Source organism: Kogia breviceps, chromosome 9, assembly GCF_026419965.1.
Source record: "Kogia breviceps isolate mKogBre1 chromosome 9, mKogBre1 haplotype 1, whole genome shotgun sequence".
Classification (NCBI taxonomy): domain Eukaryota; kingdom Metazoa; phylum Chordata; class Mammalia; order Artiodactyla; family Physeteridae; genus Kogia; species Kogia breviceps.
This window is the reverse complement of record NC_081318.1, coordinates 7,517,494-7,544,417: the sequence shown is the minus strand read 5'-3', so window position 1 is coordinate 7,544,417 and position 26,924 is coordinate 7,517,494. Positions and strand designations below refer to the sequence as shown.

The following is a 26,924-nucleotide window of genomic DNA, read 5'->3' as shown; positions in this document are numbered from 1 at the left end:
CTATCATAATTCTGAGGTTTTTTTCTGGAAGGTTGCCTATCCCCACTTCATTTAGTTGTTTTTCTGGGGTTTTATCTTGTTCCTTCATCTGGTACATAGCCCTCAGCCTTTTCATCTTGTCTATCTTTCTGCGAATGTGGTTTTTGTTCCACAGGCTGCAGGATTGTAGTTCTTCTTGCTTCTGCTGTCTGCCCTCTGGTGGATGCAGCTATCTAAGAGGCTTGTGCAGGCTTCCTGATGGGAGGGACTGGTGGTGGGTAGAGCTGACTGTTGCTCTGGTGGGCAGAGCTCAGTAAAACTTTAATCCCCTTGACTGCTGATGGGTGGGGCTGTGTTCCCTCCCTGTTGGTTGTTTGGCCTGAGGCCACCCAACACTGGAGCCTACGTGGGCTCTTTGGTGGGGCTCATGGCGGGCTCTGGGAGGGCTCACGCCAAGGAGTACTTCCCACAACTTCTGCTGCCAGTGTCCTTGTCCCCATGGTGAGCCACAGCCACCCCCCTGCCTCTGCAGGAGACCCTCCAGCACTATCAGGTAGGTCTGGTTCAGTCTCTATGCTGTCACTGCTCCTTCCCCTGGGTCCTGATGCACACGCTACTTTGTGTGTGCCCTCCAAGAGTGGAGACTCTGTTTCCTCCAGTCCTGTCGAAGTCCTGCAGTCAAATCCCGCTAGCCTTCAAAGCCTGATTCTCTAGGAATTCCTCCTCCTGTTGCCGAACCCCCAGGTTGGGAAGCCTGATGTGGGGCTCAGAACCTTCACTCCAGTGGGTGGACTTCTGTGGTATAAGTGTTCTCCAGTGTGTGGGTCACCCACCCAGCAGTTATGGGATTTGATTTTACTGTGATTGCGCCCCTCCTCCCGTCTCATTGTGGCTTCTCCTTTGTCTTTGGACGTGGGGTATCTTTTTTGGTGAGTTCCAGTGTCCTCCTGTCACTGACTGTCCAGCAGTTAGTTGTGATCCTGGTGTTCTCGCAAGAGGGAGTGAGAGCACGTCCTTCCACTCCGCCATCTTGGTTCCTCCCATTAATATGGTTTTAAGACCATGCATTCATGACCTGAATAGTTCTGTAAACTGTAGTCCAGAGTCAGGGTTTCGGCAGGGCCATGCTCCCTCCAGGCCATCAGGGGAGGATCTTTCCTTGCCTTCCAGCTTCTGGCAGCCCCAGGAGTTCCTTGGCTTTTCTCTCCTGTGTTTTTTTTTGTTGTTGTTGTTTTAACTCTCATATATAAAAATAGTATCGTACAATATGAATTCCTCTGTCACTTTTTTCGCTCTAGACTCTTTCTAAAATTTATCTGTGTTGAAGTAGCCAAAGTTGATTTGTGTGTGGTCTATTGTGTGACTGTCCTGCAGTTTATTTGTGAATTCTCCTGTCGGTGAACTTGTGGGTTGTTTGTAGGTTTGCATTTTTCTTCTTGTTCTTACAAACGTATGGCAAATGCATGTTTGCATATTTCTTGGTGTGCATGGGCAAATGTTCCTCTAGGTCTAAATCACTGCTTTATCATACATTTCATATCTTACGTGCCACACTGCTGGTGAAAGCCAGGGGTTCTGCATACTTTTAACCAAGTGTTAGAAAATAAGTAATTACTGAGAAATACCCAGGATCATTCACATTTTAATCGGATTTAGAATGTTACTAAACTAGAAAAGCTACATTTCGCCTTGTTTTATTTTTTTTATTTTTTAACAGTGACTTTTAACTATTTTCATTTACTCTAATGCTTTATTTTTAGAAGGTACTATAACAGTTTAAGTCCATGCTTTGTTTTTTTCTTTTTACATTTTTTCAAAAGCAGTCACCTAACTGAAGCAGCTGTGGCCTTTTTGAAGAACCGTGTTTCATGTATTCCTGTTACAACTCTGATTTGAGTGATTTTGCTTTGTTTATTTTACACTATTCAACATTGGCTTGTGCAAAAGCATCTGCTAAAGTGTGTTTGGTCTTAATTTATAGGAACAGGCAACTATCAGGACTGCATTAATAGACAAAAGTGGTATCTGGATTTTTTTTTGAGTTTGGAAGGCGAAACTGAGCAGGGGACACAATTCTTTTATTATTTTTAAATTTGCGGGTTTCTCCCCTAGAGTAGAAATGTAGTTACGTTAATTGAAGTCTTAACTTATATTCCTGTCTGTTCTGCATTTAGGACTTGTTGGGGGAATTATATAACACATGAGGAGCATGCCTGAGCTTAGCTGGTGAGACGTGGTCCTGGCCGAGGGCCGTGCCCCGTCCCGTAAATTGGAAGCCACCCTTCTGCTGAAACCAGAGGCCTCAGTCCCCTTGTGTCTCCCCAGGTTCTCCCCATCTCTGAACTAACCCCCGTAGCTGCATCGTCTGTCCCCAGCGACCCAGATTCCTACCCTGGTCCTCCCCGCCCTCCCTTCTTTCCCCACCTGGTGCTTCATGGAACCTTCTGGAGCCCAATTCTGGGGACGGAAGCCTCTCTCCACACGCCTTTGGCCTCCTTGCTCTTCCTCAGAGACTAAGGCCCCCGAAGCCGAGGTGTGGCCGTCGCTCTCCCTCCACACCCCACGGGCTCCCGTCGAAGGCGGTCTGGGGGCTCCGCTCGTCCCCCGGTGCTGCCCGACTGCTCAGCCCACCTGCGGCGGCCAGCGTGCTGTCGCAGGGGCCTGGCCGCCCAGCTGCGCCCCTCCCAGCCACAGCCCCCTGCCCTCCCGCCCCTCGCTCCTTCTCTGGAGGGAGGATGAGGACATGCGGGCCTTCCCTGGTTGTCGCATCCCCTTCCAGCCTCTTCACGCCTTCATGGCCAGAATTCCTAAAGATAGTCTGCATTTCTGTCCTTCCCAGCCCACTCCAGTTTGATTCCTCCTCTTAAAACCAGTGAAACCTGCCTTGCTCAGGTCCCCAGTGACGTACATAGAGCTAAAGACAGAAGCTACATTTCGGATACTGTCATGATGATGGAAATAACAGCTAGCATTTATCAAACACTACGTTGCCGCATTCAACCCGGACCCTCATAGATATGAAGTGATTTACCCAAGACCACACAGGACGTAAATGGCAGCGACCTCCTTGGGCCCAGCCAGCCGTGGCCTGCTCTGGCCTCCAGGCTAGGTCTCGTTGCTTTTGGCTGTAACTTTGCAGGTACAGGCTCTGCGGGTTCCCCAGCATCTAGTCAGTTTCTAAATGCTCCTCGGGATTCAGTTTGGGCCTGTCTTTTTCTGTAATTTCTCTGATTGACTCTGCTTCCCAGACTCAAGTAGCGCCCATCAGAGACGAGCCCTCAAGCACCTCAGGTCCACCAGGTCCGAAAGTGAGCCCTCCCCCCCCCCCCCCCCCCGCCTGTCTTCCCTCTGATGTGTCCTGTCCTGGTAATGGTTCCATGGTCCGTTTGTCCTGTAGGTACTCGTGGGCGTTTATCATACATGCTCAAAGTACGCTCAGAGAAGAGAAATGCATGGGAGGCTGCCTGTTGCAGGGTTACTTACAACTGTTAAGAAGTCAACACCTAGAAGCTCTCTAGCAGGGTGCTGGTGTGGTGAACAGTAGAACAGCATATGCTCACAAATCCAGTGAGGCGTATTCCGTTAAGTGAAGTGAGGTTTATCTCCTTGTTAAATGGCAGAGTTGCAGAACATTGTCTGGTTGATCCCGAGAGAGTTAGGACCTTGTAGGGATCAGCACAGATTTACCCCCCCGCCCTTTTTTTTAAAGTTATGTTGTTCCTTGAAACATTAGTGTTTTCTTGAAAATCCAGTCCTGAGATATGTTCAGGAAAAAATATGCTCTGGCCAAGTCAGTTTGAGTAGGAGACGCTTTCTACTGTTTTTCTGACGGAAATTCATAAGACATTCACTTATCAAGGCCTCTGAAGTCTTGCAGCAAACAAAATATTTAGCTTCAGGAAAGCTAGCATTTCCCCAGATTCCCTCAATGATCGGTTCCGTTGACGTAGCAGTCAGTGTCTGTAGACGGCTGTGGTAAGTGCTCTCTTAAGAAAGCCCTTTCCTTACTAATGAAACTGAGTTACTGATATCAAAGAGGATGTATTTTGCTGGATTCTTGGAGGTCATTTGGTTGGTTCACACTTGTACTCAACGAAGGAATCTTAGTTAGGCACCATTAATCTTGAGAAGCAGGCTGATTCGCTCACAATTTGAATTGTTAGAAAACTTGTTTAACATCGACTCTGTTGGCTTTCATACCCCTTTGGAACAACAGTGTTCCATGGGGCAAAGCCTTAAATAGACAACCTCCCTTCTGTTAGATGGCTTTGTTTGTTTTGGCTCCTGGGTTCCGCCCTGTTATCTTACTTTCTGGGAGAGGGGAAGGTGAAGGGAGGGCGGGCGGGTGAGCAGCGCTGGCGCTCCTGCAGGCTTCTGAGCCGGGCTCCGGGGCGGGGCGCCGCAGCCTGCTCTGCCGCCGGTTCCTGCCCTTGCTTGGCTGCATTTTGTGCCTTGGTTTCCTGTGCTCGGGCCTGTGCTTCCGAACGGTGAAGTGGCAGATCTGCAGATTCCACCTCCGAAAACTTGAGTGTTCCTCCTGGATGTTCATCCCTGCAGTTGGTAAACCCTGTGACGCCAGGGACGTGCTGTAGCAGGAGTACTTTTGGAAACCGCCCGATTTCCTAAGTGTATATTTCGTTTCATTTGGTTGTGAATATCTCTCGGCTTCTTGGACATCCTAAGTTTTTTGGCTCTATGATGTGAATTATTGGGAAAATATTTTTAGCCCTTACCCCAAAGCCATTTACGCCTCTGACTTTTCAGGAGGTCGGATTAAAATTATTGATAGTTTTTGATGGCCTGGTTATGAGATGGAGGGTATATGGTTTGTAAAGTGGTTTATTCCTGAAAATTCAACATTGACAGTTAAGCCAGGCTGGTTTTTTGGCGGGGGCGGCGGGGGGGTGCTGCGTTGGGTCTTCGTTGCTGCGTGAGGGCTTTCTCTAGTTGCGGCGAGCGGGGCCTGCTCTTCGTTGTGGTGCGTGGGCTTCTCACTGCGGTGGCTTCCCTGCTTGCAGAGCACGGGCTCTAGGCACGCGGGCTCAGTAGTTGTGGCGCACGGGCTTAGTTGCTCCGCGGCCTGTGGGATCTTCCCAGACCGGGGCTCGAACCCGTGTCCCCGGCGTCGGCAGGAGGATTCTTCACCACTGCGCCACCAGGGAAGCCCCTAAGCCAGTCTTTTATGGGCACCTCTATTATTGTACTTTATTACTCCAGACAGTTTTATAGTCAGACACTGAGTGCTGCGTAAACAGGTGAAATCCAGACACACAAACCCGCACACACCCCAAGGTGGAAACCTCCATGAGCAAAGCATCTTGGGTCCGTTTGGGCCCCACCCAGGTGCCCCATCAGGGAAAGACTGGACTCCTGTGCATGGTCGCATGGTCGGCAGGGGGCCTCCAGTTAGCGCCGCCCTGCCCGGCCCATTGCGGGGACTGAGCTGGCAGGAGCAGAAGGGCTGCCTCTGCAGCCCTGCGTGCCGTGTCCGGGCAGTGCTAGGCACCCAGCTGCCTGCCAGGTGGGGACCACCTCACAGTTCCCTTCCTCCTCTGCCCGGTCCTGCTGCCCCGCTGCGTCTCACAGGTGTCGGCCCTAAACTCTGTCCCAGCATCTGCTCCAGGGAGCCCAGCCTGAGACCAGCAGGTCAGCTGCTACCACCGTGTGACCTGATTTTTAGGACCTTTTTCTGATGTACTTACTTTTAACGTTTCCCTTTAGATTTAGTTTGTAGTATAAGTGGTAAATGTTAAATATATAAATGGTGAGGCTCACTGGGGGATATTAAAACTCTAAGATAAGGTTATCGTCTTCAGACTTCTCAGTTAAGTCAATAAGGGCATGTGAATTGTTGTGAACCTTGGATCGACTCTATATGAATTTTGGAGTCTCAGTGGGGACAGCTAGAAAAAGGGAATGAGCAGTTTAAAAGGGAAAACAGTAAAGTACCTGAAAGCCGGAGTAGAATACTTTGCTGGTTTTTCGGCCTAGTCTCCATGTAAGCTGAGATTTGCTGTGGCACCAGACTTCCACGTGTAGACCTAGACACAGAACGTGCGTAATAAAGTAGACTTGACATTTTAACGTGAAAAGGTTGTTTTTGATCTTAAAATACCAGTGACTCTTGATAGAGTAAGCTTATAACTGGAATCAGATGTACAATACGAGGAAGAAAGAACACATTTGGGTGCTGATGCTCAGCGAGGACAAGGAGGTATTGTGGGGGAAATCACTGACCGTTTTCTTTGGTGTGTCTTCACCTTGCCTCTGGGGCAGGGTTCGGGGTGACTTTGGTATGACAGTTGCTACCCTGACTTCATACTGCTCTGATATTTGCAGTGTTCTTAGTTTAAAAAGTCAGGCTTTTTTTTTTTTTTTCTCCAATCCAGCTTTCTTAAATTTCAAAATATTTAAATAGATTTAATATTGATACGATTAGGACTGGTTTGTTCTTTCAGACAGTCAACTCTTTTCATTGGAGCTGTTTGGGTTTGTAACATTAATAGGTACCTGGTGAATCTGTTTGTTTCTTTGTTTTTCTTATGGCTCTGTTAGTGTTTTCCCTGTTTATTGACACCTAAAAGTCGAAGAATCTGAAGTTCAGACTGGAGTGCCGGGGAGCACTGGCTTGAGAACCCAGAGCTCTGGCCTGGGGTCCTGCCACCTCCTAGCGCTGTGACCTTGATCAGCTCTGATTGCTGCTTTGAGTCCGTTTCTTCATCTGTAGAAGGAAGGGCCAGAACCATCTTTTAAGGTTAGCCTCTAATCGCCTGTGACTGTAATCGGCTCTCATGAGCAAACACTTTGGGCACAAATGCCTGGTACGTAAAGTTTCCAGTTTACAGGTGGGTTATACACCAAAGATGTGTATGGTAACCTCTTAGATGTTTTATCCCGTGGAAGTGGACCCCGTCTGCTTTGCTTTACTATTAACAGTACCTCACCAGGGCAGAGGACAGGGCTTGGCACAGGGCCGCTTCTACTAAATATTTGTTAAATACTAATGGTCACTAAATTTCTGTAACTCTCTTGAGTCTGTTTAAAAACTGTGTTAAAATATGTACACATTTGCCGTGACCAGGATAATATAAAACATGACTAAATGAAACAGCAAGAAATAAATTTTAGCCTAAAATCTAGTGTTTGAAGGAAAAAGTTGAAAGGGAACAAGGTAGAATTTGTGGAGATGCTACAGGGAGATTTGGAGCGAGTTTAGATGCTCGATGATGCTGGTATTTCCTTATTTCTCAGTCCTTTCAAAACATTCCTTAATTTTCTCTCTGGTTTATCCATGCAAGACACTGATGGAGCTCTGTGCCTGCTCTGAAGTGGGCTCAGGGGCACTGTGGTGAGTGAAGGAGGCGGCCTCTGTGCCCGGGGGGTCCTTCTCACCGCCACGGGGAGAGAGGGTCCCAGGAAAGACACAGCCGTGGAGTGTCGACTCTGAGTGAGAGTTAAGACGGGAGAGGCCTGGAAATGGGCGAACCTGAACCTCGCCTGGGAGTTCCCTAGTGTGTCTTCTGTGGCTGGAAAAGAACTTGACGAAGAGGAGCTTTCCGGGAAGAAGCAGCAGCAAGTGCACAGATGCTCAGGAGTGGAGAGGGGACTGGCGTGTCCAAGAAAGGAGGACAGAGTCTGTGTGGCTGTCCCCCAGCGGGTGAAGGGGGAGTTTTGTAAGAGGCAAACGAGGAGAGAGATGTGATTCTGCCGTAGTAAGGATTTCTCTGCTTCGGCTGCCTTTGCTCTCAGGATGACAGCCTAGTCAGAGTGACAGTTTCAGACTCCACTGCTATGTGAAGAATAGATGGGGAATGACATAAATATTGGGAGGTATGGGAGTCCAGTTTAGACTATGAAAATAGTGGTCCAGGTAGGAGAGGATGGTGATGATTACTGGAAGAGGAAATAGAGGTGAGTGAGTGGATTTGAAATGACCTTGAGAGTTAAAATCTATAGCAGCTGAATGTGAAAGATGAGGGATAAGGCGATAGGATTATTCCCAGGTTTCTGGTGTGTGGGAACGTGGAGTTGCCACGTACCAAGGTGGGCAGCACTGGCGGGGAATGGAGGTTGGAGGAAGGTCCTGAGTCCAGTAGTGGGTCTGCTGGGATCGAGACATAGAAGAAGATGTGAACTGGCTACAGAGACAGGCCTGGAGTTCAGAGAAGTCTGGGCTGGAGATGAACGTTGTGAGTGACTGGCCTGTGGAGGTTTGAAGAAAGAAGGGTTGATACATCCCCATCCTATGCGTATGTGTCATAATTGAATTTACTTTTTTAAGGTACCCAGTTGAAATGATAAGGTGAGGTAAAGATAGAAATGGGGAAAGTCGAGGGACTTCCCTGGTGGTGCAGTGGTTAAAGCTCTGCGCTCCCAATGCAGGGGGCTCGGGTTCCATCCCTGGTCGGGGAACTAGATCCCACGTGTATGCCACAACTAGGGAGCCCGCGTGCCGCACCTAAGACCCAGCACAACCAAATAAATAAATAAATAAAATTTTTTAATGAGTTTAAAAAAATGGGGAAAGTTGAACATTTTTTTCATTGCTAGTAGAAATTACAGAAGGAAAGGAAGTAAATAGAGCATCTAGATGGGTCTGAGAAAGCTTACGATCTAAGGTGGAATTAACTGAATTGTGAGTCTGGGAAATTAAAGTGATAATTTCCCTTTAGAGAAAAACTAAGTAAGTGACAGGGGATGGAGTGTAGGTTTAAGCAGGGATGCTGTCGGGTGGCCGTGCCAGTCCACAGTACCCCGATTCCTGTCAAGCGGGGCGTTAGTATGTACCATGCAAGGCAGAGGAAAGGCAGATTGACATTATATGAGGAAACATCTGCAAAGCGGTTGCTGAGTTGTTAGTTTCTTAAAACTTGGGGATTCGTTCTTATTAGACATCATTATATTTCACATTTGGACATACCTATTTGAATGTATGTCATAAAATATTTTCAGGATCAGGAATGATGTCGTGGTTTCATAAAATATTAAGTCCCATAGCTTAGGTTATAAATACTAGAGATGATTTATGCTTCCGAAGTTCAGACTTAATCCATATGCGTGACCTACATTGTCCTTAAATGTGTCTTAGCCTGCAGAGAGCTCTATAATGCCCTTGAAGTTGCAGGATGCCCTGAATCCCTTGCAGACTTTGACGACCCATTCTTCCTGTTCCAGGTACCATTTGCGTCCCAACAACATTTATTTTTTGGAGCCATTAAAATAATTCAGTGTTTCCTAGTTTTGCACCAGAAATACTTGTTTTAAAGCCTCCACATTTTGATGTGTTGTATATAGACAATCCTTAAAGTGTGTCTGTAGTGTTTTGTATTGGGAAGTACTGACTTAATACAATATTGGATAGCTGAAGTTCTTTATCTGTGGATCCATAATCCTGAGGCATTATAAATTGTATTTTGCAGTAGCTTCATTCACTTAGAAATTATAGCCATTACCACTTGTCACGTGTTTACTATGTGTTAAATAGATTTACCCCCATTTTGCAGGCTGGGAAATTGAGGCTTAGAGCAGTGAGAAGTAACTTGCCAAGACCACATATTTGTAGGTATGGAGCTGAGCTTCAAGCCCAGGTCTCCCTAAATTGAGGGAACGTTTTAAATTTTGGTAATGCTTGCCCAATTCTCTTCTGAAAAGGGAGTGACCAGGAATTCACCGGCAGTCCAGCGGTTAGGACTCGGCACTTCCACTGCCGGGGCCCAGGTTCAATCCCTGATTGCAGGGAACTGAGAGCTGGGCCACCAGAAGCCGGGGGTGGGGGAGAGTGGAGGCCGAGTGACCATCTCCCTCACCTTCAGCGTCAACAACATTTGCATCCTGCCAGATGCTAAGTGAGAAGTGTTTTAAATTCACAGGTAACTAGCGAGATTGAATGTTTGGCTTTTTGTTGTAGCTATTTTTGTTTCTCTTTCTGGAAATTTCCTTTGCCTTTTTCCCTTTGAGTTTGTCTAACTGTTCCGTAGGTCAAGTAATATAGTTTAAGCTTCGATACCTTTCGGAGGCCTGCAAAGTAACGTGTTGGCTGTGCTTGTGTCGGTTTTACCCAGCTTTTCTTGTGAGCGCTAGTAGTCATAATGATTTTGAACTAAACGTCTCCGTAAGCACACACAGCCCCTGTCATAGGAGTGTGTTGCCACACAGAAAGAGGAACACTCTCTGTATTAGAGTGTACCTCCTGAGGCCTGCAGACTGTTTCTGCCATGTGGCAGGCCTCCTGTCCCACCCCCGCTCCCTCCCCAACGCAGGATGTTGAAAAAGGATTCATTAGTTCCCTTTATTTCTTCTTCAGGTTTGCCTGCAATGAGATTTCATCCTCTGCCTTTAAAGGACGTCCTTTCTGAACTGCTGTGAATAAATTTGGAATGATACTGTATATTTTCATCTAATGGAGAAGTAGCTGTACCTTGAATAAGGATTGCTGCACTGGACGACTTCAGAATATTGCTCAACGATGTCATCCAACAGGAGTCAGAATCCCCATGGACTGAAGCAGATTGGCCTTGACCAGATCTGGGACGACCTCAGAGCCGGAATCCAGCAAGTGTATACCAGGCAAAGTATGGCGAAGTCCAGATACATGGAACTCTACACGTATCCTCCTGCTGGAGCTGTGATGGATTTGCTTAGGATTTTGATTATTTACTAGTCTGATCTGTGAGTTGTTAGAAATTTTACGTCACGTGTTCTCTTCCAGTTTATCCTGTAATATAAGACTCGTCTTTTGCTTTAAAAGTTAACTCATTTACTCTTCTTTGTTTTGAGCGGAGGTGAAATTGGCTACTTGGTAGTCTGAAGCAGTGCTGTTCAGGACAGCAGCCTGTAGCCGCACGTGGCTGTTTACATTTGAAATCATTAGTCGTGGTAGCCGTGTTCTCAAGTGCTCAGTAGGTAATAGGCTACTTTTATCATCGCAGGAAGTTCTGAGGGACAACGCTGGTTAAAGGTGGGGAGCGTTGGTTTCTATATTGTGCCGGGCCGCCTTCATGCTGTGAGGGCAGAGTGGGATAGCTTGGATGAGACACGGTCTGATCCACAAAGCTGTGTATTTACTGTCTGGTCCTTTATGGGACAGGTTTGCAGACTCCCGCCTAAAGGGTCACTACATAGAGCAAAACTTGTACTGTTATGGCCTTGTTTTTACAAATAATGTGTTCAAGTGTTTCACTCACTGTTATGTGGTCCACAATGGGTGCAGGGGACCCCCTGTGTGCTACGAAGGATACGTTGTCTGTTGTATACAGTTGGCCCTCCTGAGCTGCAGATGCGAAGCTCCAACTGTGCTAGTCATTTTACGTAAGGAACTTGAGCATCCACGGGTTTTGGTATTGTTGGCGGGGAGGGTTCCTGGAACCTGTCCCCCACAGGTATCGAGGGACGCCTGTACTCCAAGACTCCAAGACAACTCTACAAACTTGTAGAGTTTCTTGATTCCATTCAAATACAAGAAGTTGCAATTTAAGCTAACTCACCAAAGAGCAGATTGCTGGTTCTAGGAGTTTAAAGTTGCCAGTTCATTGGAGATTTAAGTAAATCTTTAATATGTATCAGTGATTGTCAAACTTGGTTATGCGATATTCCAGTATGCCCTCAACTATGCTAATGTTTTATAATCTGAAAAAATTAACATTAATTTAAGTAGATATGAAACTATATATCTATCTCTAAATTTAAACCTTACTGTAGGTATGTACAGATATTCATAAATGTGTATATACTTACACTGTAGAATACTTTTTAACAAAAAAACAGATTTAGTGAAATATAATTCACATACCCAAAAAACTCACCCCTTTTTAAGTGTACAATGCAGCAGTTTTTAGTATAGTCCCATGTTGTGCAAGCGTAACCGCTGTCTAAATTTAGAGTATTTTCATCACCGTCCTGTGCCCCACCCCCCCAAAGAAATTCTGTACCCATATTAGCAGTCATTTCCCATTCTGTCCTCCCCCAGGTCCTGGCAGCTGCTAACCTACTTTCTGTCTCTGTGAATTTGCCTCTTCTGGACATTTCACATAAATGGACTCACACAGCGTCTGGCCTTTGTGATTGGCTTCTTGCGCTCAGCATAATGTCTTCAGGCTTCATCCTTTTACGTCTGAGTTGAATGCATATTCCATATTTTGCGTATCCATCAGTAATGGATATCTGGGTTGTTTATACGTTTTGGCTATTATGAATATTGTATATGAGTTTCTGTGTGGACATGTGTTTTTAATTCTCTTAGATACATATGCAGGAGTGGAACTGCTGGGTCGTGATATGTAGAACACTTCTAAGGACAGTAGAATCTTTGCAAATGAGAGGATATTGACCCACTCAAGAGGGTTGTGGTTTGCTAGGTATGATGGGTTGTTGCTGTTGTTGTTTTTTAAATTCTTGTAAGTAATTGATGTAAAGATGGTGATTCCAGTTGTGAGAAGATAAGGCACTTAGTTGGATTCCCGGTGTGCAAACAACAGGGGAGCAGTAGTGTAGACATCATGGAAACTCAGCTGCTAGTTTGTCTCTGGGGGATTTATTAGTTGTAATTTTTGATCAGCTCACATTGGTCCTTAGCCCAATCAAATGTTTTGCTCTTAGAACTCTGAGAAAGTAGACTTGTCTGCTTGCTGCAATTACTAAATTCTTTTATTCTACAAATAATTATAATTTGTAGTTCTGACACCTTCAATTTTAATTTTTTTTAGGGATACTACTCTTAAATTGAGTATTTTTCTTCCAGTTTTGTCTGAGAAAATAATAACTGCATATATTTAATAAGAGTGGAGAATCTGAACTGAGTCTAGAGCATCTGACTTTAATTCTTTAGATATTATGAAATAATATCTATGAAATCATAGCTACCATTTGAGTCCTGTGTGTCAGACATTGTGCTAAGAACCGTCTACATGTTATTTAAGGCTTATATCACCCACGGGGGTTGGTGGTAGCAGCCCTCCTTTAGTGCTGTCAGAAACCTGATCTCCAAAACGCAAGTAACTTGCCTAGTTGTTATAGCAACCATTGGGCAGTGATGGTGCCTGTCTAAAATTCTTAGTAGCCTGAATCTAGAAACTGCCTTTATCCACTCACTATATGGCCTTCGGATTTTGTATGTGAATGAATCACTGTTCCCAAAGTATTTTCTATATTTTTCTTATGAAGTTCCAAAGAAGAGGGTTTGATCAACTCTTAATGATTAACTTTTAGAATACAGATGAAACAGAATGTCTGTTTGTATTTATTAATTTAATTACTGAAAATCATAAAATTTTATTCCCCCCTTTACCTGCATTTTTAACATCAGTGTTATTTTCCTAAATAGACGACCTTGAGTCATCTGACACAGTTTTCTAGAACACATCTACACTTCCATTTCAGTTATTTAACATACAGTATTTTTGGAAACTGTGTGTCGCCATGCCGCAGTTTTATCCCAGCCTCAGTTTACATAACAGTATTTATAAAAGTTTTCTCTTTCAGGTGTATGTTCAGCCTCCCATGTAACCGCTTAACTGCATCTCCCTTTAAAATAATCTCCCCCAGGCTGGTCTCCAGTGACAGGTGATTTAACACTTTGGATTGTGAGCTGGTGTTTCAGGCCGGGAGGCACTTTCAGTCCCAGGAAGAAGGAGCAAACTGTGCATCCCCCTGCTGCAGTGTCACCCTTCAAAGTCCTGGCCTTATCAGGACTCGTGCGGGAGAGTGGGTCAGAAAGGGAGCAGAGGAAGACTGCCTGAGAGAAAAATGAGGGATCCTGGCCCCATAATTGTAGCCAGTAGCTAATAGCTAGATTTTTAACCCTTCGTTCATCCTGGAGGACCATGTGACATGTTTTCTAGAGAAAAGTGACCTACTTCTGGATGTGAAACAGATATTCTTCGAGCTTTTAGGAACCCTGGCATTTATTGGTGCTATAACAAGAAGGTGGGTTATTATACAGCATAAACATTTTTCTCGATTTTTCAACTCAAAGTGGCAAAGGAAAGAGAAGGGAACTTGGGGAAAGGAAAAAAAAAAAAAAAAAAGGTCCCAGAGCATCTACAGTCAGAAAGATCTAGTTCAATTAACTCTGTTTCCAGCCATTTCACACACGTTTCCTTTTTCTTCTAAAGTTTAGCCTGAAGCTCTTGCTCCTCACTGTGTGTCTGCTCAGCACTTACGTTCAGTTCTGATTTTCTCTGATGTCTTAGGTATGTGGAGTTAACATGCAGCAACTTTTTTTTTTTTTTTTTTTCTGCAGTAAAATGTAGGGGTACATTCTCTGCCGGTGGGTAAATAATAGTAGGTTTCCTTTCTCTCGAACTTGAAATAGGTAATGAAGTTTCCTGACACCAGTATGTTCCCGGTGCTGTGCCCAGCTCAGAGAGCAGGCCTGGGTCCCGACTCGCAGGCAGATGTTGGTGAAGGGAGTGCGGTGTGATGAGGGGACCCCTGTGGCATAACCGAGAGCAGCCGGTCTGGTCTGGTCTAGTCTAGACATCGGGCCATCTGGTTAAGTTTGTTGGTTTTGCTAGGCCCCAGGTCTACCTGCCTCTCACTTCCAGGTCAAAATTCTTTTGTTCTGAAGTCATTATTCATCTCAGATCATAACTTGAGCTTCCCTTGGAGTCAGTTTAAACTTCCCTGTTGATGTCCTTCTCTTTTTCTCTCTCTGCCTGCGTTAGTTCTCAGAAACTGAAAAGTGGCTGGTTTTCCCACCCTGTAGTGCTGTGAGCTGAATTAGTTTATTCTGTTTCCTTAGCCTGCTTTTTCAAAGTTCTTTTTCCCGCACCGGTACACGAAGGATCACAGTTCTGTTTCCTAGCCTTGACTGCGCCTCTCAGTCAGTTATAACACAAGGGCATTCAGAATTCAGTTAACCTCTGTCCCGGAACTCTGTGACTAAGTTCACCATCCGTGCGGCTGGGGCACTTTTTCACCCAGGCGAGTCTGCCGGGCCCCCGGCAGCCTGCGGCGTAGGCCTTGCAGGCCGCCGCGCCAGGATGTGCTGGTCCTGCTGCAGCTCATCACCCGCCAGCCGGGCCGTCGTGTCACTGTCGCTGTCACTATGCTCAGGTCGCCGCCGGCTCCTCTGCAGGAGCCGTGGAGGCAGGGCCAGTAGTCCAGGTGGCGGCCTTTCTTCTTGGCCGGCCTGCTCCAGAGTTCTCTTTCCTTCGTAGGAGCTCAGTCTTGTAGAAAATCGGATCAAACAGAAAGAGTCACAGACTATTTTCACCGTAGGTTAATGATGATCCGTGTCTGCTGTGAAGGTATTTGGACATCTTTCATCGTGTGTCTACTTTCTATTCAGGGGTCGAACATCCATCCGATTCTGCCCACCTAATGAGCATGGCTCACAGCAGATAAACGTAAACGTACAGAAGTGTTTTCTCCAAGTGTGTGCTACTGTTCACACATATGTACATATATGTTCATATGTTCATACATATATATATATGTCCATACTTTGAGAGTATGGTTCTGAAGGATGTAACTGGTTCACAGAAAGAAGAAATGCAAATGGTCAGTAAGCATATAGGAAAATTTTCAACCTCTTAATTATTAAAGAAATGAAGAATTAAAAATTTTTTAAACTTACCTTGTTGAAAACATTTTTAAAGAAATGGTCGTAGCCAGTGTTGGCCAGAGCGAAGGGAGCTGGAGCCCCTGCAGTTGGGTGGGAGTGTTAGTTTGCTATGATCTTTCTGGAGAAATTTAGAAGTATAAAGACATAAAAATGTAGTTTGGTCTGGTGATTTTTTAACTTGTAACTCTGTCCTAAGGAAATAGTCGTGTCCTAATTGCATGTGCAAGGTTGTTCGGAATACTTTAATAATAGGAAACAACAGAAAACAACCTCAACCTTCAACATGAAGGACTTGGTATAAAATAGCCATAAACAGCCATTAAAAATTCATTGAAGACTGTTCATTGACTATTGATGTATTAATGTTCGTAGTAACGGGGAGAGCAGGGTAGGAAGTGGTCTGTGTGCTGTGATCCCTCACGGCGTCCTCTCTGCTTTTGAAAAGCGTTCCGTAGTATTGAAAGTGGCTATCCGCATGTATTCGGCTTATAGATGATTTAAAACAAAAAAAAAAACTGATCTGTGCTTTCTAGATTTTCAGTACAGAACATGCATTTTAAAATACAGTTATTTAGGGCTTCCCTGGTGGCGCAGTGGTTGAGAATCCGCCTGCCGATGCAGGAGACACGGGTTCGTGCCCTGGTCCGGGAAGATCCCACATGCCGCGGAGCAACTAAGCCCGTGAGCCATGGCCGCTGAGCCTGTGCGTCCGGAGCCTGTGCTCCGCAACGGGAGAGGCCACAACAGTGAGAGGCCCGCATACCGAAAAAAAAAAAAAAAAAAAAAAAAAAAAAAATACAGTTATTTAGCTTTTGCTGGTTTTCCTTATGCAAATATAGGTCCTAGTTATTATACTCACTTGCAAAATTCTCTCTACCTTTCATTACTGACATCGAACTATTATTAAAATAGTTTATGGGATTGAGAAATTGTATCTATCTTTGAGAGAGAACCCACAGAAATGATAGTTATATTGCATAGTTGTCTCTAGAAGCAGCATTTTTGGTTTATTAGTGTAAATATGATATGTTCAGCTTTTTTCTTCTAAATCTGTTTCATAGTGTCTATACTTAGAGCACTGTGAGCGTTGTTAAAACAAATTTTATAGTTAATCACAGTCCATTGCATGGAGTCTCTGCCTTTGAAATAAATGTGAACTTTGCTTTGTCTGGGATTTTCCTTTTCAAAGCTGTACCTGCCGCCGCCTAGAGAGAACTTGATTCTTTTATAACTTTACAGACGACAGTGCAGGATGGAAGGCAGGCCAGGCCTGCTGCTCCTGCCAGTGGGTACAGGTGGAACGTTTGTTGACACGAAGATAGGAAGTATTTTCAACACAGCTTTCAGTGCAGAGCCTTTCCAAATGATTTTAATACAGGCAATTGCTTAAATTTCCACTAAGTTCAGTTGGATAAGAGGTGGTGGTAGAAAGTGGTTCCGTTCTGTTTAGTTTTGCTTCTTTAATTGATTTTTCTTTTAGAAAATGAAAATGGCTGAGTTTGGTAGTAACTGAAAGTCACAGATGGATTCCCCGGATGTGTTGGCTTTATGTCGACGGCCTGGTGCTGTGTGGTACCAGACAGTGGGGGCATCTGCCTTAGCCTAAAGCGTTCACGGGCCCCCGCGGCCTCACAGCTGGGACAGCGTGTCGTCACACGCAGCCCCTGGTACGGCAGCTGCGGGGCGGGCACCCAGGAGACGGCTGCACGGCACCTGACGCCTTTCGCGGTGACTCGTCCCAACCAGTCACGCAAAAAGTGCGTTTTGGCAACTGACGGAGCAGTTCTAGGATACGGAAGAGTCGTAGGCCCGTTCCGGAGGCAGAGCCAGGCTCGGCTCTTGGACGCCACGGGTCGCCACGCCGCAGCGCCGTCCTAGCCGCCTGCAGACAGAGGCCCCGGGTGCCCGCCTCGGGCCCCACTCACTGCCCGCCTCTGGCCGTGTTGCCGAAGGAGCTCTCCCGGGGAACCTTTTGAAAACAAGCTCAAAGTTTTAAAAGTCAGATACGTGGGTTTGTCAGGCTCTCGCTGACTTCGTGTAAAACAGCCAACCCACTGACTACTGAAGGAAACTTCTATTTCATTGCCTGCTAGATTTTTAGTTTACTTTTACCTCTCGAGGGTGTTTTCCCCTTATTTCCTCTTAATTCCTGTATTTAACTGTTCTTCATATGCTATTTTGTTTTTGCTTTAAAAATAATTTTAGACCTGACCATTTTACGTTTAAGTCTGAGTCATGTTTACTGAGTTTTTACAGTCATCACGTAGAGTCAACGCCTTGTTGACGTGGCAGCTTCCCGTGTCGGAAGGGCGGGTGGTACAGGTGGGCTTGGGGCGGGGGGGGCTGCAGGAGGAGCCCCCACTCTTCGGCCAGAAGCCTGAGGTCAGTGGTTTCCCCCAGCAATCACGGGCCACGCCCCTTCCAGAGCCCCCTCAGGGCTGGCTGGTCCTCCAGTCCAGGTGACACATGGGACGTACCAGTGACGTGTGTGGAGGGCCGGTGCCCTGCACAGACGACTTCTCCCTGCAGCTTCTTTCTTTTTTAATTAAAAAAATTTTTTTTAATTTATTTTTTTTTGGCTGCATTGGGTCTTCGTTGCTGCACGCCGGCTTTCTCTAGTTGCGGCGAGCGGGGGCTACTCTTCATTGCGGTGCACGGGCTTCTCATCACGGTGGCTTCTCTTGTCGCGGAGCACGGGCTCTCAGCATGTGGGCTCAGTAGTTGTGGCTCGCGGGCTCTAGAGCGCAGGCTCAGTAGTTGCGGCGCACGGGCTTAGTTGTTCCATGGCATGTGGGATCTTCCTGCACCAGGGCTCGATCCCGTGTCCCCTGCATTGGCAGGCGGGTTCTTCACCACTGCGCCACCAGGGAAGTCCTGTATCCTATCTTATTTTTGTGTTCTGTAAATATTATTTGGGCTTGTATTTTTTATTTTCCTATTACGTTTCAGGTCTTCTCATAAGCTATCTCAAATCCCTAATTAAGTGGAGGGGGATATGTGTGTGTGTGTGTGTGTGTGTGTGTGTGATGGAATATTTAATGGTCTCGTTTCATGAATTAGGAAGTATATTATGGTGGGTAGTACAGAGGGGTTGCTCAGAGGAGGAGGGAGAAGGATTTTGACACTTCCAAGGTTGGAAAGTTTCAAGAACAAGTAGAGGTTAAGTGAGTCTCAAAGGATGAGTATAGATAAGGAGAAACAAAGGGGTGAAAGTCTTGCAGTTTTGCTGGAGGGAGAAAGATGAATGTGAAAGTGGGAAGTAGCACGTTGAGAGAACACGATGCTGGTCAGCTTGAATAGATGCTGTAAGAATGGCTACACAAGTTAGTTTAACTGGCTTTGATAAACAATGACTCCAGATTATGGTGAACCTTGAAAACCAGGTAAATGAGTTTGTTTGTTTGTTTGTTTGTTTTAAAGTGTTGTAGGTCCATAGAGATGGATTATGACTTGATAACTAATGACTTTAGGAGGATGAATCTGGAGACCAAATGGGATTCAAACAGGAAAGAGATCAAAGGCACAGAAAGACCAACTTGGTTTTAGTAATCCAAGTGTGATGTAGTGTAAGTTCTGAGCTAGGGTGGAAACCGGGGGGAAAAAAAAAATGGAGCAAATTTCTGGGCTTCTGGTTAAAGATGAAATTTATGTTTTGACTTTCTCATTTGTGACATCACTAAAATGATAGTAAAATAATTTTTAAATCAATGAAGACAAAGAATGGAAGAAAACCAACATCATAGATGAGAATTTAACAGGTTTTTTTTGGAGGATGAAAAGCAGATAGAGTCACAGTACTGATCACCAGGGTATAGGAAGCCTCACTTTAGAGGGTGCGTGCCCAGAGGAGGATGCTGGCGAGAGCGCCCCTGGCCCTGCAGGACTGGAGGAGCTTGGGACCTGGAGGCTCCGGTTTGGCAGAAGGTGGAGGCGTGAGACTGGGCAGTGCTTGCGAGGTGAGGGATGGGTTCAAAGTCCGTGAAATTAAAAGCCTGTCATTTCCCTCTGCTCAGGTATAGAACACGTGGTAGTCAAGAGTCTGCATCCCAAGCAGAAGATTTGTTGCTTCTATTTAGAACACATTGAATGGGACCGCTGCAGAAACTTGGGAACAGGAGGCCTAGCAGAAGTTGTCATGAATAGGAAGCAACAGCAGTGGCTATGATAGAAAGTTGGCCTTTAGAGTGATTGGTCCCTAATTCCATATATTCAGAATACTGGTGGTGATGCTAGAGACAGAACAGTGCTCTGGAAAAACTGAACAGCCCTGAAAAGTAAATGCATCTATTGACATGAAAGGTGAGCCATTTAGAACTGTGGCCCACCAGCCTCACTCAGGCCAGTGGTGTTTCCAGTTCGTTTTTTAGTACCTTATCGTTACGAGTACTAAGGATTCATAGTTGTGTGAAAGAGCAGAATACACACACAAAGAATAGAAGGGAACAGGACGAAACTGATAATACAGGGAAGAGAAGAGTATGTTTTAAAAAGTAACATTGTCTGATATGAGAAGCTTCTCATTATGACAGCAAGTTAGGAACAGGATGCTGTGAGAAAACTCACATTTGAAATGGTAAATGAGATTTTAAAAAGAAGAACAATCGAAGACCTAGAAGGACAGTAAAAAGTAAAATAAAAGGACAAGTAGCTCTGGAGACAGAAGTCACCCAGGAGGCCTAATATCTGACTGTAGGAATTCTAGAGAAAAACAGGGGAAGGAGGTTTTTTTGAATTTATAATACCTTTAATAGAGAGTGAAAAGTAACTTCCGAGAACTGAAGGTGCTATATCTCTAGTGCCCAAGATAATAAAGGAAGAAAAGATTGATCCCACGATTTCTGTGCACAGAGAAATAAGAGATATCCAACAACCTGTGGACTGAATTTGAGAACGGGATGCAGTTCCTGGGTTAGTGTTGCCCGGTGGTCCAGAGAGCAGTCTGTCTCAGCTGAAGCCAGAAGACTGGGGAGCTGTTGCAATTGCTGCCGGAATTAAGACCATGAGTGTGTTGAGTGAAACCCAGCCTTCAGTTACCAAGGGTAGCACGTAAGGCATATCAGAAGCCCTAAGCCTGTCGTTCTGAAGAGGCACAGTTAAGGAAAGTGAACATAATTCAGCAGCCTCAAATATTGAAATAGTTGGAGTCTGACCACCTGTCTTAAGTGATTAGCCTATCACAATGGAATTAGCTGGGAGCACCGTTATCACAGTAAGTTTTAAAAAAAGGAGCAAAGTGGTACACAGGCATTTGTTCAGCAGTTTTACGAATGACTGGTTTTGTATCTTTGCTTTTGATTTTAGGTAATAAAGCATGTCTAATTGTCTTTAGCAAATGACATCAGAGGCTCAAGTGTTCTTTATGTTTTGTTTTGAAGGTGGTTATATGTTATTTTCTGTCTTGGAGTTTTCAACCTTTTTTAAATTTTTGATAAATTTATTTATTTATTATTTTTTGGCTGCGTTGGGTCTTCGTTGCTGCGCGTGGGCTTTCTCTAGTTGCGGCCAGCGGGGGCTACTCTTCGTTGCGGTGCGCGGGCTTCTCATTGCGGTGGCTTCTCTTGTTGCGGAGCACGGGCTCTAGGCGCGTGGGCTTCAGCAGTTGTGGCACGTGGGCTCAGTAGTTGTGGCTCGCGGGGTCTAGAGCGCAGGCTCAGTAGCCGTGGTGCACGGGCCCAGCGGCTCCGCGGCATGTGGGATCCTCCCGGACCGGGGCACGAACCCGCGTCCCCTGCATTGGCAGGCGGATTCTTAACCACTGCACCACCGGGGAAGTCCCTCAACCTTTTTATTATCAAAAATTTCAAACATACGAAGAAGTCAAAAGAATTTTAGAGTGAAGACCCATTTAACTGAACTTGCTTAATTACATATCCGTCTATCCTGAATCCCCGTCTCCATCCATCCGTTTTGTTTCATACATTTCAGAGTAAGCTCTAGAATCAATACGCTTCTCGCTAAACGCTTAGGCATGTACATCATGAGAGTGTGATATCTGCTTGTAGTTTTCCAGGAGGTAAGTTTTGACTAACACGTTTGCCCAAGTAGCCCAAAGCCCCACCAAGATGCGGGCACAGTCATCCCCACAGAGAGTTCCTTAATGCTTCCCAGTTAACCCTGGCCTCCCCCAAGGCAGCCACCACAGGGGAGTTTGGCCTGTCGTCCTAGAGGTTCATCTAAAGGAAAGTACGTACCAAGCGGTGCAGAGGAAGTGCGTACCGCTTCACGTAAGGCTGCTTTCACTCGATACTTTTGAGATCTATCCATGTTATCGTAAGTAGCACTAGTTTCCCTACCCCTCCCTTCTTTTTGCTGAGTAATATTCCATTGTATGAATATGACAGTGTCTTAATTCATTCTTGTAATGACAGATACCTGGGCTGTTTCCAGTTTTGGGCTGTAATGAATAAAACTACTATGAACATCTAAGTGGAGATCTTTTATATCTCTTGGGTAAACACGTAGCGGTGGGATTGCTGGAATGTCTGGTAATAGTATGTTTAACTTTATAAGAGGCCAGCCAACTCTTTTTGCAAAGTGGCTGTATCATTTTGAATTCATGTGAGCAGTGTTTCTGAGTTCTAGTTGTCCCACAGTTTTGCCAACATCTGCTCGGAATGTCATTCTCTTTAATTTCAGCCATTCTTGTGGGAGTGTTGTGGTATCTCCTGGTTTTAATTTGCATTTCCCTGGTGATTAATGATGTTGAGTCCTTCTCATATGCTAGTTGACTGTTTGTATGTCGTCTTTTGTAAAGTATCTGAGTCTTTTACTTTTCTTTTTTTTTTTTAACCTTAGGATTAATATCCTTTTTATTATTGAGTTGTAGGAGTTCTTTATATATTTAGGAGGCCAGCATTTTATCATATCATCAAGATACGTCTTGCTACTGTTTTCTCCCAGTTTGAGGCTTGCTATTCCTGTTTTTAATGGTGTCTTTGAGTGAGCAGGTTGTTTTTATTTTGAGGAAACCTAATTTGTTTTATTTCTTTTACAGTTATCATCTTCTGTGACCTATAAGAAACCTTTGCCTAGATGACAAAGATACTGTTTTCAGGCTTTATGGTTTGGGCTTTTACATTTAGGTCTGTGATCCATCTTGAGTTAACTTTTGTGTGTGGTGTGAGGTAGGGCTTGAGGTTAATCTTTCCCCCACGTGGTTCTCCAGTTATTCCAGCGTCACTTGTTTCCCCCAGTGTGTTGCTTTGGTGCGTTTGTTAAAACTAAGTCACAATATAAGTAGGTTGTGTTTCTAGAATTCTGTTTCATTGATATGTATCCATCCTAAAGGAATGACATACTACTGATTTGATTTGTTTCTATTTTGTGCAGTGTGTTTACATCTATATTCATGTGGGATTATTGGTTGGTGTTTTCATTTTTTGTAATTTCTTAATTATTGTATGTATGAAAACCCTTGAAGTCAGGTAGTAGTATAGGTCTTCCAACTTTGTTCTCCTACTCCAAGATTTTTGACTATTCTAGGTCCTTTGCATTTCTCTATAAATTTGATTGTCAGCTTGTCAATTTCTACCCTATAAGTTTCTGGATTACAATTGGGATTACATTGAATATTTTTTAATAGCAGTTTTATTGAAATACAGTTCACATGCCATACAGTTCATCCATTTAAAATGTACGTTGCAGTGGTTTTCAGTATATTCACAGATATGTTCAGTCATCACATTTTAGAACATTTTCATCATCTCAGAAAGAAACCTTGTGCCCTTGAGCTATTACTCCCTTAGTCCCCCGCCTCCCTGCTGATCTGCTTTCGGTCTATAGATTTGTCTGTTCTGAACGTTTTATCTAATGTTATCATATAATATGTGGAGTGAAGTGTATGCCCCCCCCGAAATTCATATGTTGAAGCTCTAACTCCAGTTTTATAGTATTTAGATGGGACCTTTAGGGAAATAAGATTAAATGAGGTCATAAGGTAGGGCCCTGATCCTATAGGATTGGTGTCCTTATAAGAAAAAGAAAAAATACCAGAGAGCTCTCTCTCCAAGGACACAGGGAGAAGGCAGCCATCTGCAAGCCAGGAAGAGAGGCCTCACCAGAAACCAACCCTGGCACCTTGATCTTGCACATCTAGCCTCCAGAACTCTGAGAAAAATTAAACTTCTGTTGTTTACGCCACCCAATCTGTGGTGTTGTGTCATAGTAAACTGAGTAGACTAGTTTTGTGTCTGGCATCTTCCACTTTACCATGTTTTCAAGCCTCATCGTGTGGTGGCATACATAACTACTTCATTTGCTTTTATGGCCAAGTAATATTCCACTGTATAGATATATTACATTTTGTTTATCCATTCATCAATTAGTGGACATTTGTGTTATTTCCACTTTATAGCTATCATGAATAGTGCTGCTATAAACATTTGTGTACAGGTTTCTGTATGGATATGCTTTTATTTCTCTTGGTTAGATACCTAGGAGTGGAATTTCTAGGTCAGATGGTAGGTCTATGTTTAACCATTTGCAAAACTGCCAGAATGTTTTCCAAAATGGATGATAAAACCGTTTTACTTTCCCACCAGCAGTGTGAGGGTTCCAGTTTCTCCACATCCTGACTAGCACTTGTTATCATCTGAGTTTTTTGATTCTAGCCATCCTATTGGGTATGAAGTGGTGTCTTATTATGGTTTTGGTTTGCATTTCCCTGATGACTAATGATGTATCTATTGGCAATTTTTATACATTCTTCAGAGAAATGTCTGTTAAGAGCCTTTGCCCATTTTTTAATTGGGTTGTCTTTTTATTATTGAGTTGTAGGAGTTTTTTACCTATTCAAATAGTTTATCAGATAAATGATTGATGAACTGTTTTCTCCCAGTCTGTGGATTATCGTTTCGTTTTCTTGATTGTGTTCTTTGACACAAAAAACTTTTAAATTTTGATAAAATCCAGTTCATTTTTTTTTCTTTGGTTGCTCATGCTTTTGATGTCATATATGAGTCCCTTGCCAAGTACAAAGTCATGAAGATTTATTTTTATGTTTTCTTCTAAGAGTTTTATAGTTTTGGCTCTTAATTCTAGGTCTTTGATCCATTTTCAGTTAATTTTTATATACGGTGTGAAGTAAAGGTCCCCCTTCATATATTTTTGCATGTCACTATATAGTTGTCCCAGCACCATTTGTTGAAAGACCATTTTTCCCTCATTAAATGGTCTTGGCACCCTTGTCAAAAATTAGTTGTCCACAGAGACATGGGTTTATATCTAGAGTCTCAGTTCTGTTCCATTGATATATGTGTCTATCCTATGCCAGTACCTCACTGTCTTGATTACTGTAATTTTGTAGTGAGTTTTGAAATTGTGAAGTGTAAGGGCTTCAACTTTGCTCTTTTTCAAGATTGTTTTGGGTCCCTTGCAATTCCATATGAATTGTAGAGTCAACTTGTCACTTCCTACAAAGAAGTCAGCTGGGATTCTGATAGGGATTGTGTTGAATCTGTAGATCAATTTGTCATCTTAATAATAAGAAGTATTGTCATCTTAATAATGTCATCTTCACCTATTCTGGTGTATTTGAAGGTACAAATTTCTTTGTGAGGATTTTTAGCTTCATTCCACAAATTTTGATTTGTTGTATTTTCATTATCATTTAGTTCAAAACAACTTACGTCTTGTTTGTTCTTTGACCCTTGGGTTTTATAGAAGTGTGTTGTTTAGTTAGAAATATTAGAGGTTTTCCAGGGTAGCTTATTGTTGCAGATTTCTAATTCCATTTTGGTCAGAGAATAAACTCTATATGAGTTCAGTCGTTTAAAATGTATTGAGGGCCATCATGGCCCAGAAAACGGCCTATTTGGTGAGCATACAATGTACTGTTGAAAAGAACGTGAATCTGTTGGGTATAGACTGGAGCAGGATCCTGTTGGCTTGTGGGAGATGATTATGCATATCTCTCCCCAACTCCCTGTCAGTAACGTCATGTTGGTAGCTTGAAGTCTGCCATGGAGGGAGTCTTAGCCCCACAGATAGCTGCTAAGGCTACAGGCAGGGTTTTTTTCTTTTTTTCTTTCAGAGAGACAGTTTACTAGCATCCACTGGGTATAGAATTAGGTGAAGGTGATTGATAGTGTCAGGTCGTCTGTGTCATGACTACTTTCGCCCCTTCCCCGCCTTTGGTCTAGTTGCTGAGAGAGGGATTTTAAACCTTATCCTATGATTGTGGAATTGTCTTTTTCTCCCTTTAATTCTGTCAGATTTTGCTTTATGTATTTTTTTTTTTTTTTTTTTTTTTTTGCCAAGTCCTCTTTATGTATTTTGAAGCTCTGCTATTAGGAGAACATACATTTATGATTATGTCTTTTTAGTAAACTGATCCTTTTATTATTATGAAATGTCCCTCTTATCTCTGGTAATATTTGGTTCGTTGAAATCTGTTTTGTCTGATATTGTTAGAGCGTCTTCAGCCTTCTTATGCTTAGTGTTTGCATGATAATCTTTTTCCATCTATTTACTTTCAATTTGTCTGTGTCTGTATATCTAAATTGTGTCTCTTCTAACAGCATATTGAAAGGCCTTGCTCTTTTGTCCCTTCTGATCTTTTCTGCCTTTTGATTGTAGGTTTTAGTCTACTGACATTTATTATAAGTATTAATAGGTTGGTTTTTAGGCCTACCATTTTATTATTTTTTCTGCCCTGTAAAAAAAATTTCTCTGTTCCTGCTTTCCTCTCTTCTTTTGGATTATTTGAAATTTTTCAGAATTGCGTTTTAATATATCTTCTGGCTTTTTTAGCTATTCCTCTGCTCTGTGTGTGTGTGTGTGTGTGTGTGTGTGTGTGTGTGTGTGTGATTGCTCTAGGGAGTACAATATGTATCCTTTTATTTCTTTTTTAATATGTTACTTAGAGTTGATATTGAATGACATCACAGAAAACACAGAAACCTTATAACTGCAGTGTTCCATTTACTATCCCAAGCTCATCCTTTATATTACATCTAAAGTTTTAAGACCCACAAGACAATATTACAAATTTTAGTTTTAAATCAGTCTTTGTATTTTAAAGAATTAAGAAAAATAGTCTTTTATATTTGCCCAAATATCTACTATTTCTAATGCTCTTCATTCTTTCTGAAGATCCAAGATTCAACCTGATATCAGTTCCTCTCTACCTAGAATTTAAGTCTGTACTATGTGAAGTCCCTAAGTTTCATTTTATCTGAAATTACCTTTATTTTGCCTTCCTTTTTAAGGAATATTTTCACTGGATAAAGAATTTTGGGGTTGATAGGTTTCTTTTTTTCTTTCAACACTTAAAGATGTTATTCCACTGTCATTTGGCCTTTGTAGTGGTGATATTCTTTTGCTGTATGTTACAAGTCTACTTTTAATATTTTTTTCTCCCCTTTAGTTTTCAGCAGTTTTTTTT

General features: G+C 43.7%; 1 protein-coding gene across 3 annotated transcripts in view; it reads left to right on the top strand.

The window, feature by feature from the left end:
* Positions 1–26,924, top strand: part of CUL1 (cullin 1) — a 106,464-nt gene that overhangs the window by 28,371 nt on the left and 51,169 nt on the right. For all 3 annotated transcript variants that reach the window (XM_067041936.1, XM_059074274.2, XM_059074273.2), the window contains exon 2: positions 10,283–10,584. In XM_067041936.1, the coding sequence (XP_066898037.1) occupies positions 10,445–10,584 (140 nt within the window). In that variant the 5' untranslated portion in view covers positions 10,283–10,444. The remainder of the gene's footprint in view (positions 1–10,282; positions 10,585–26,924) is intronic.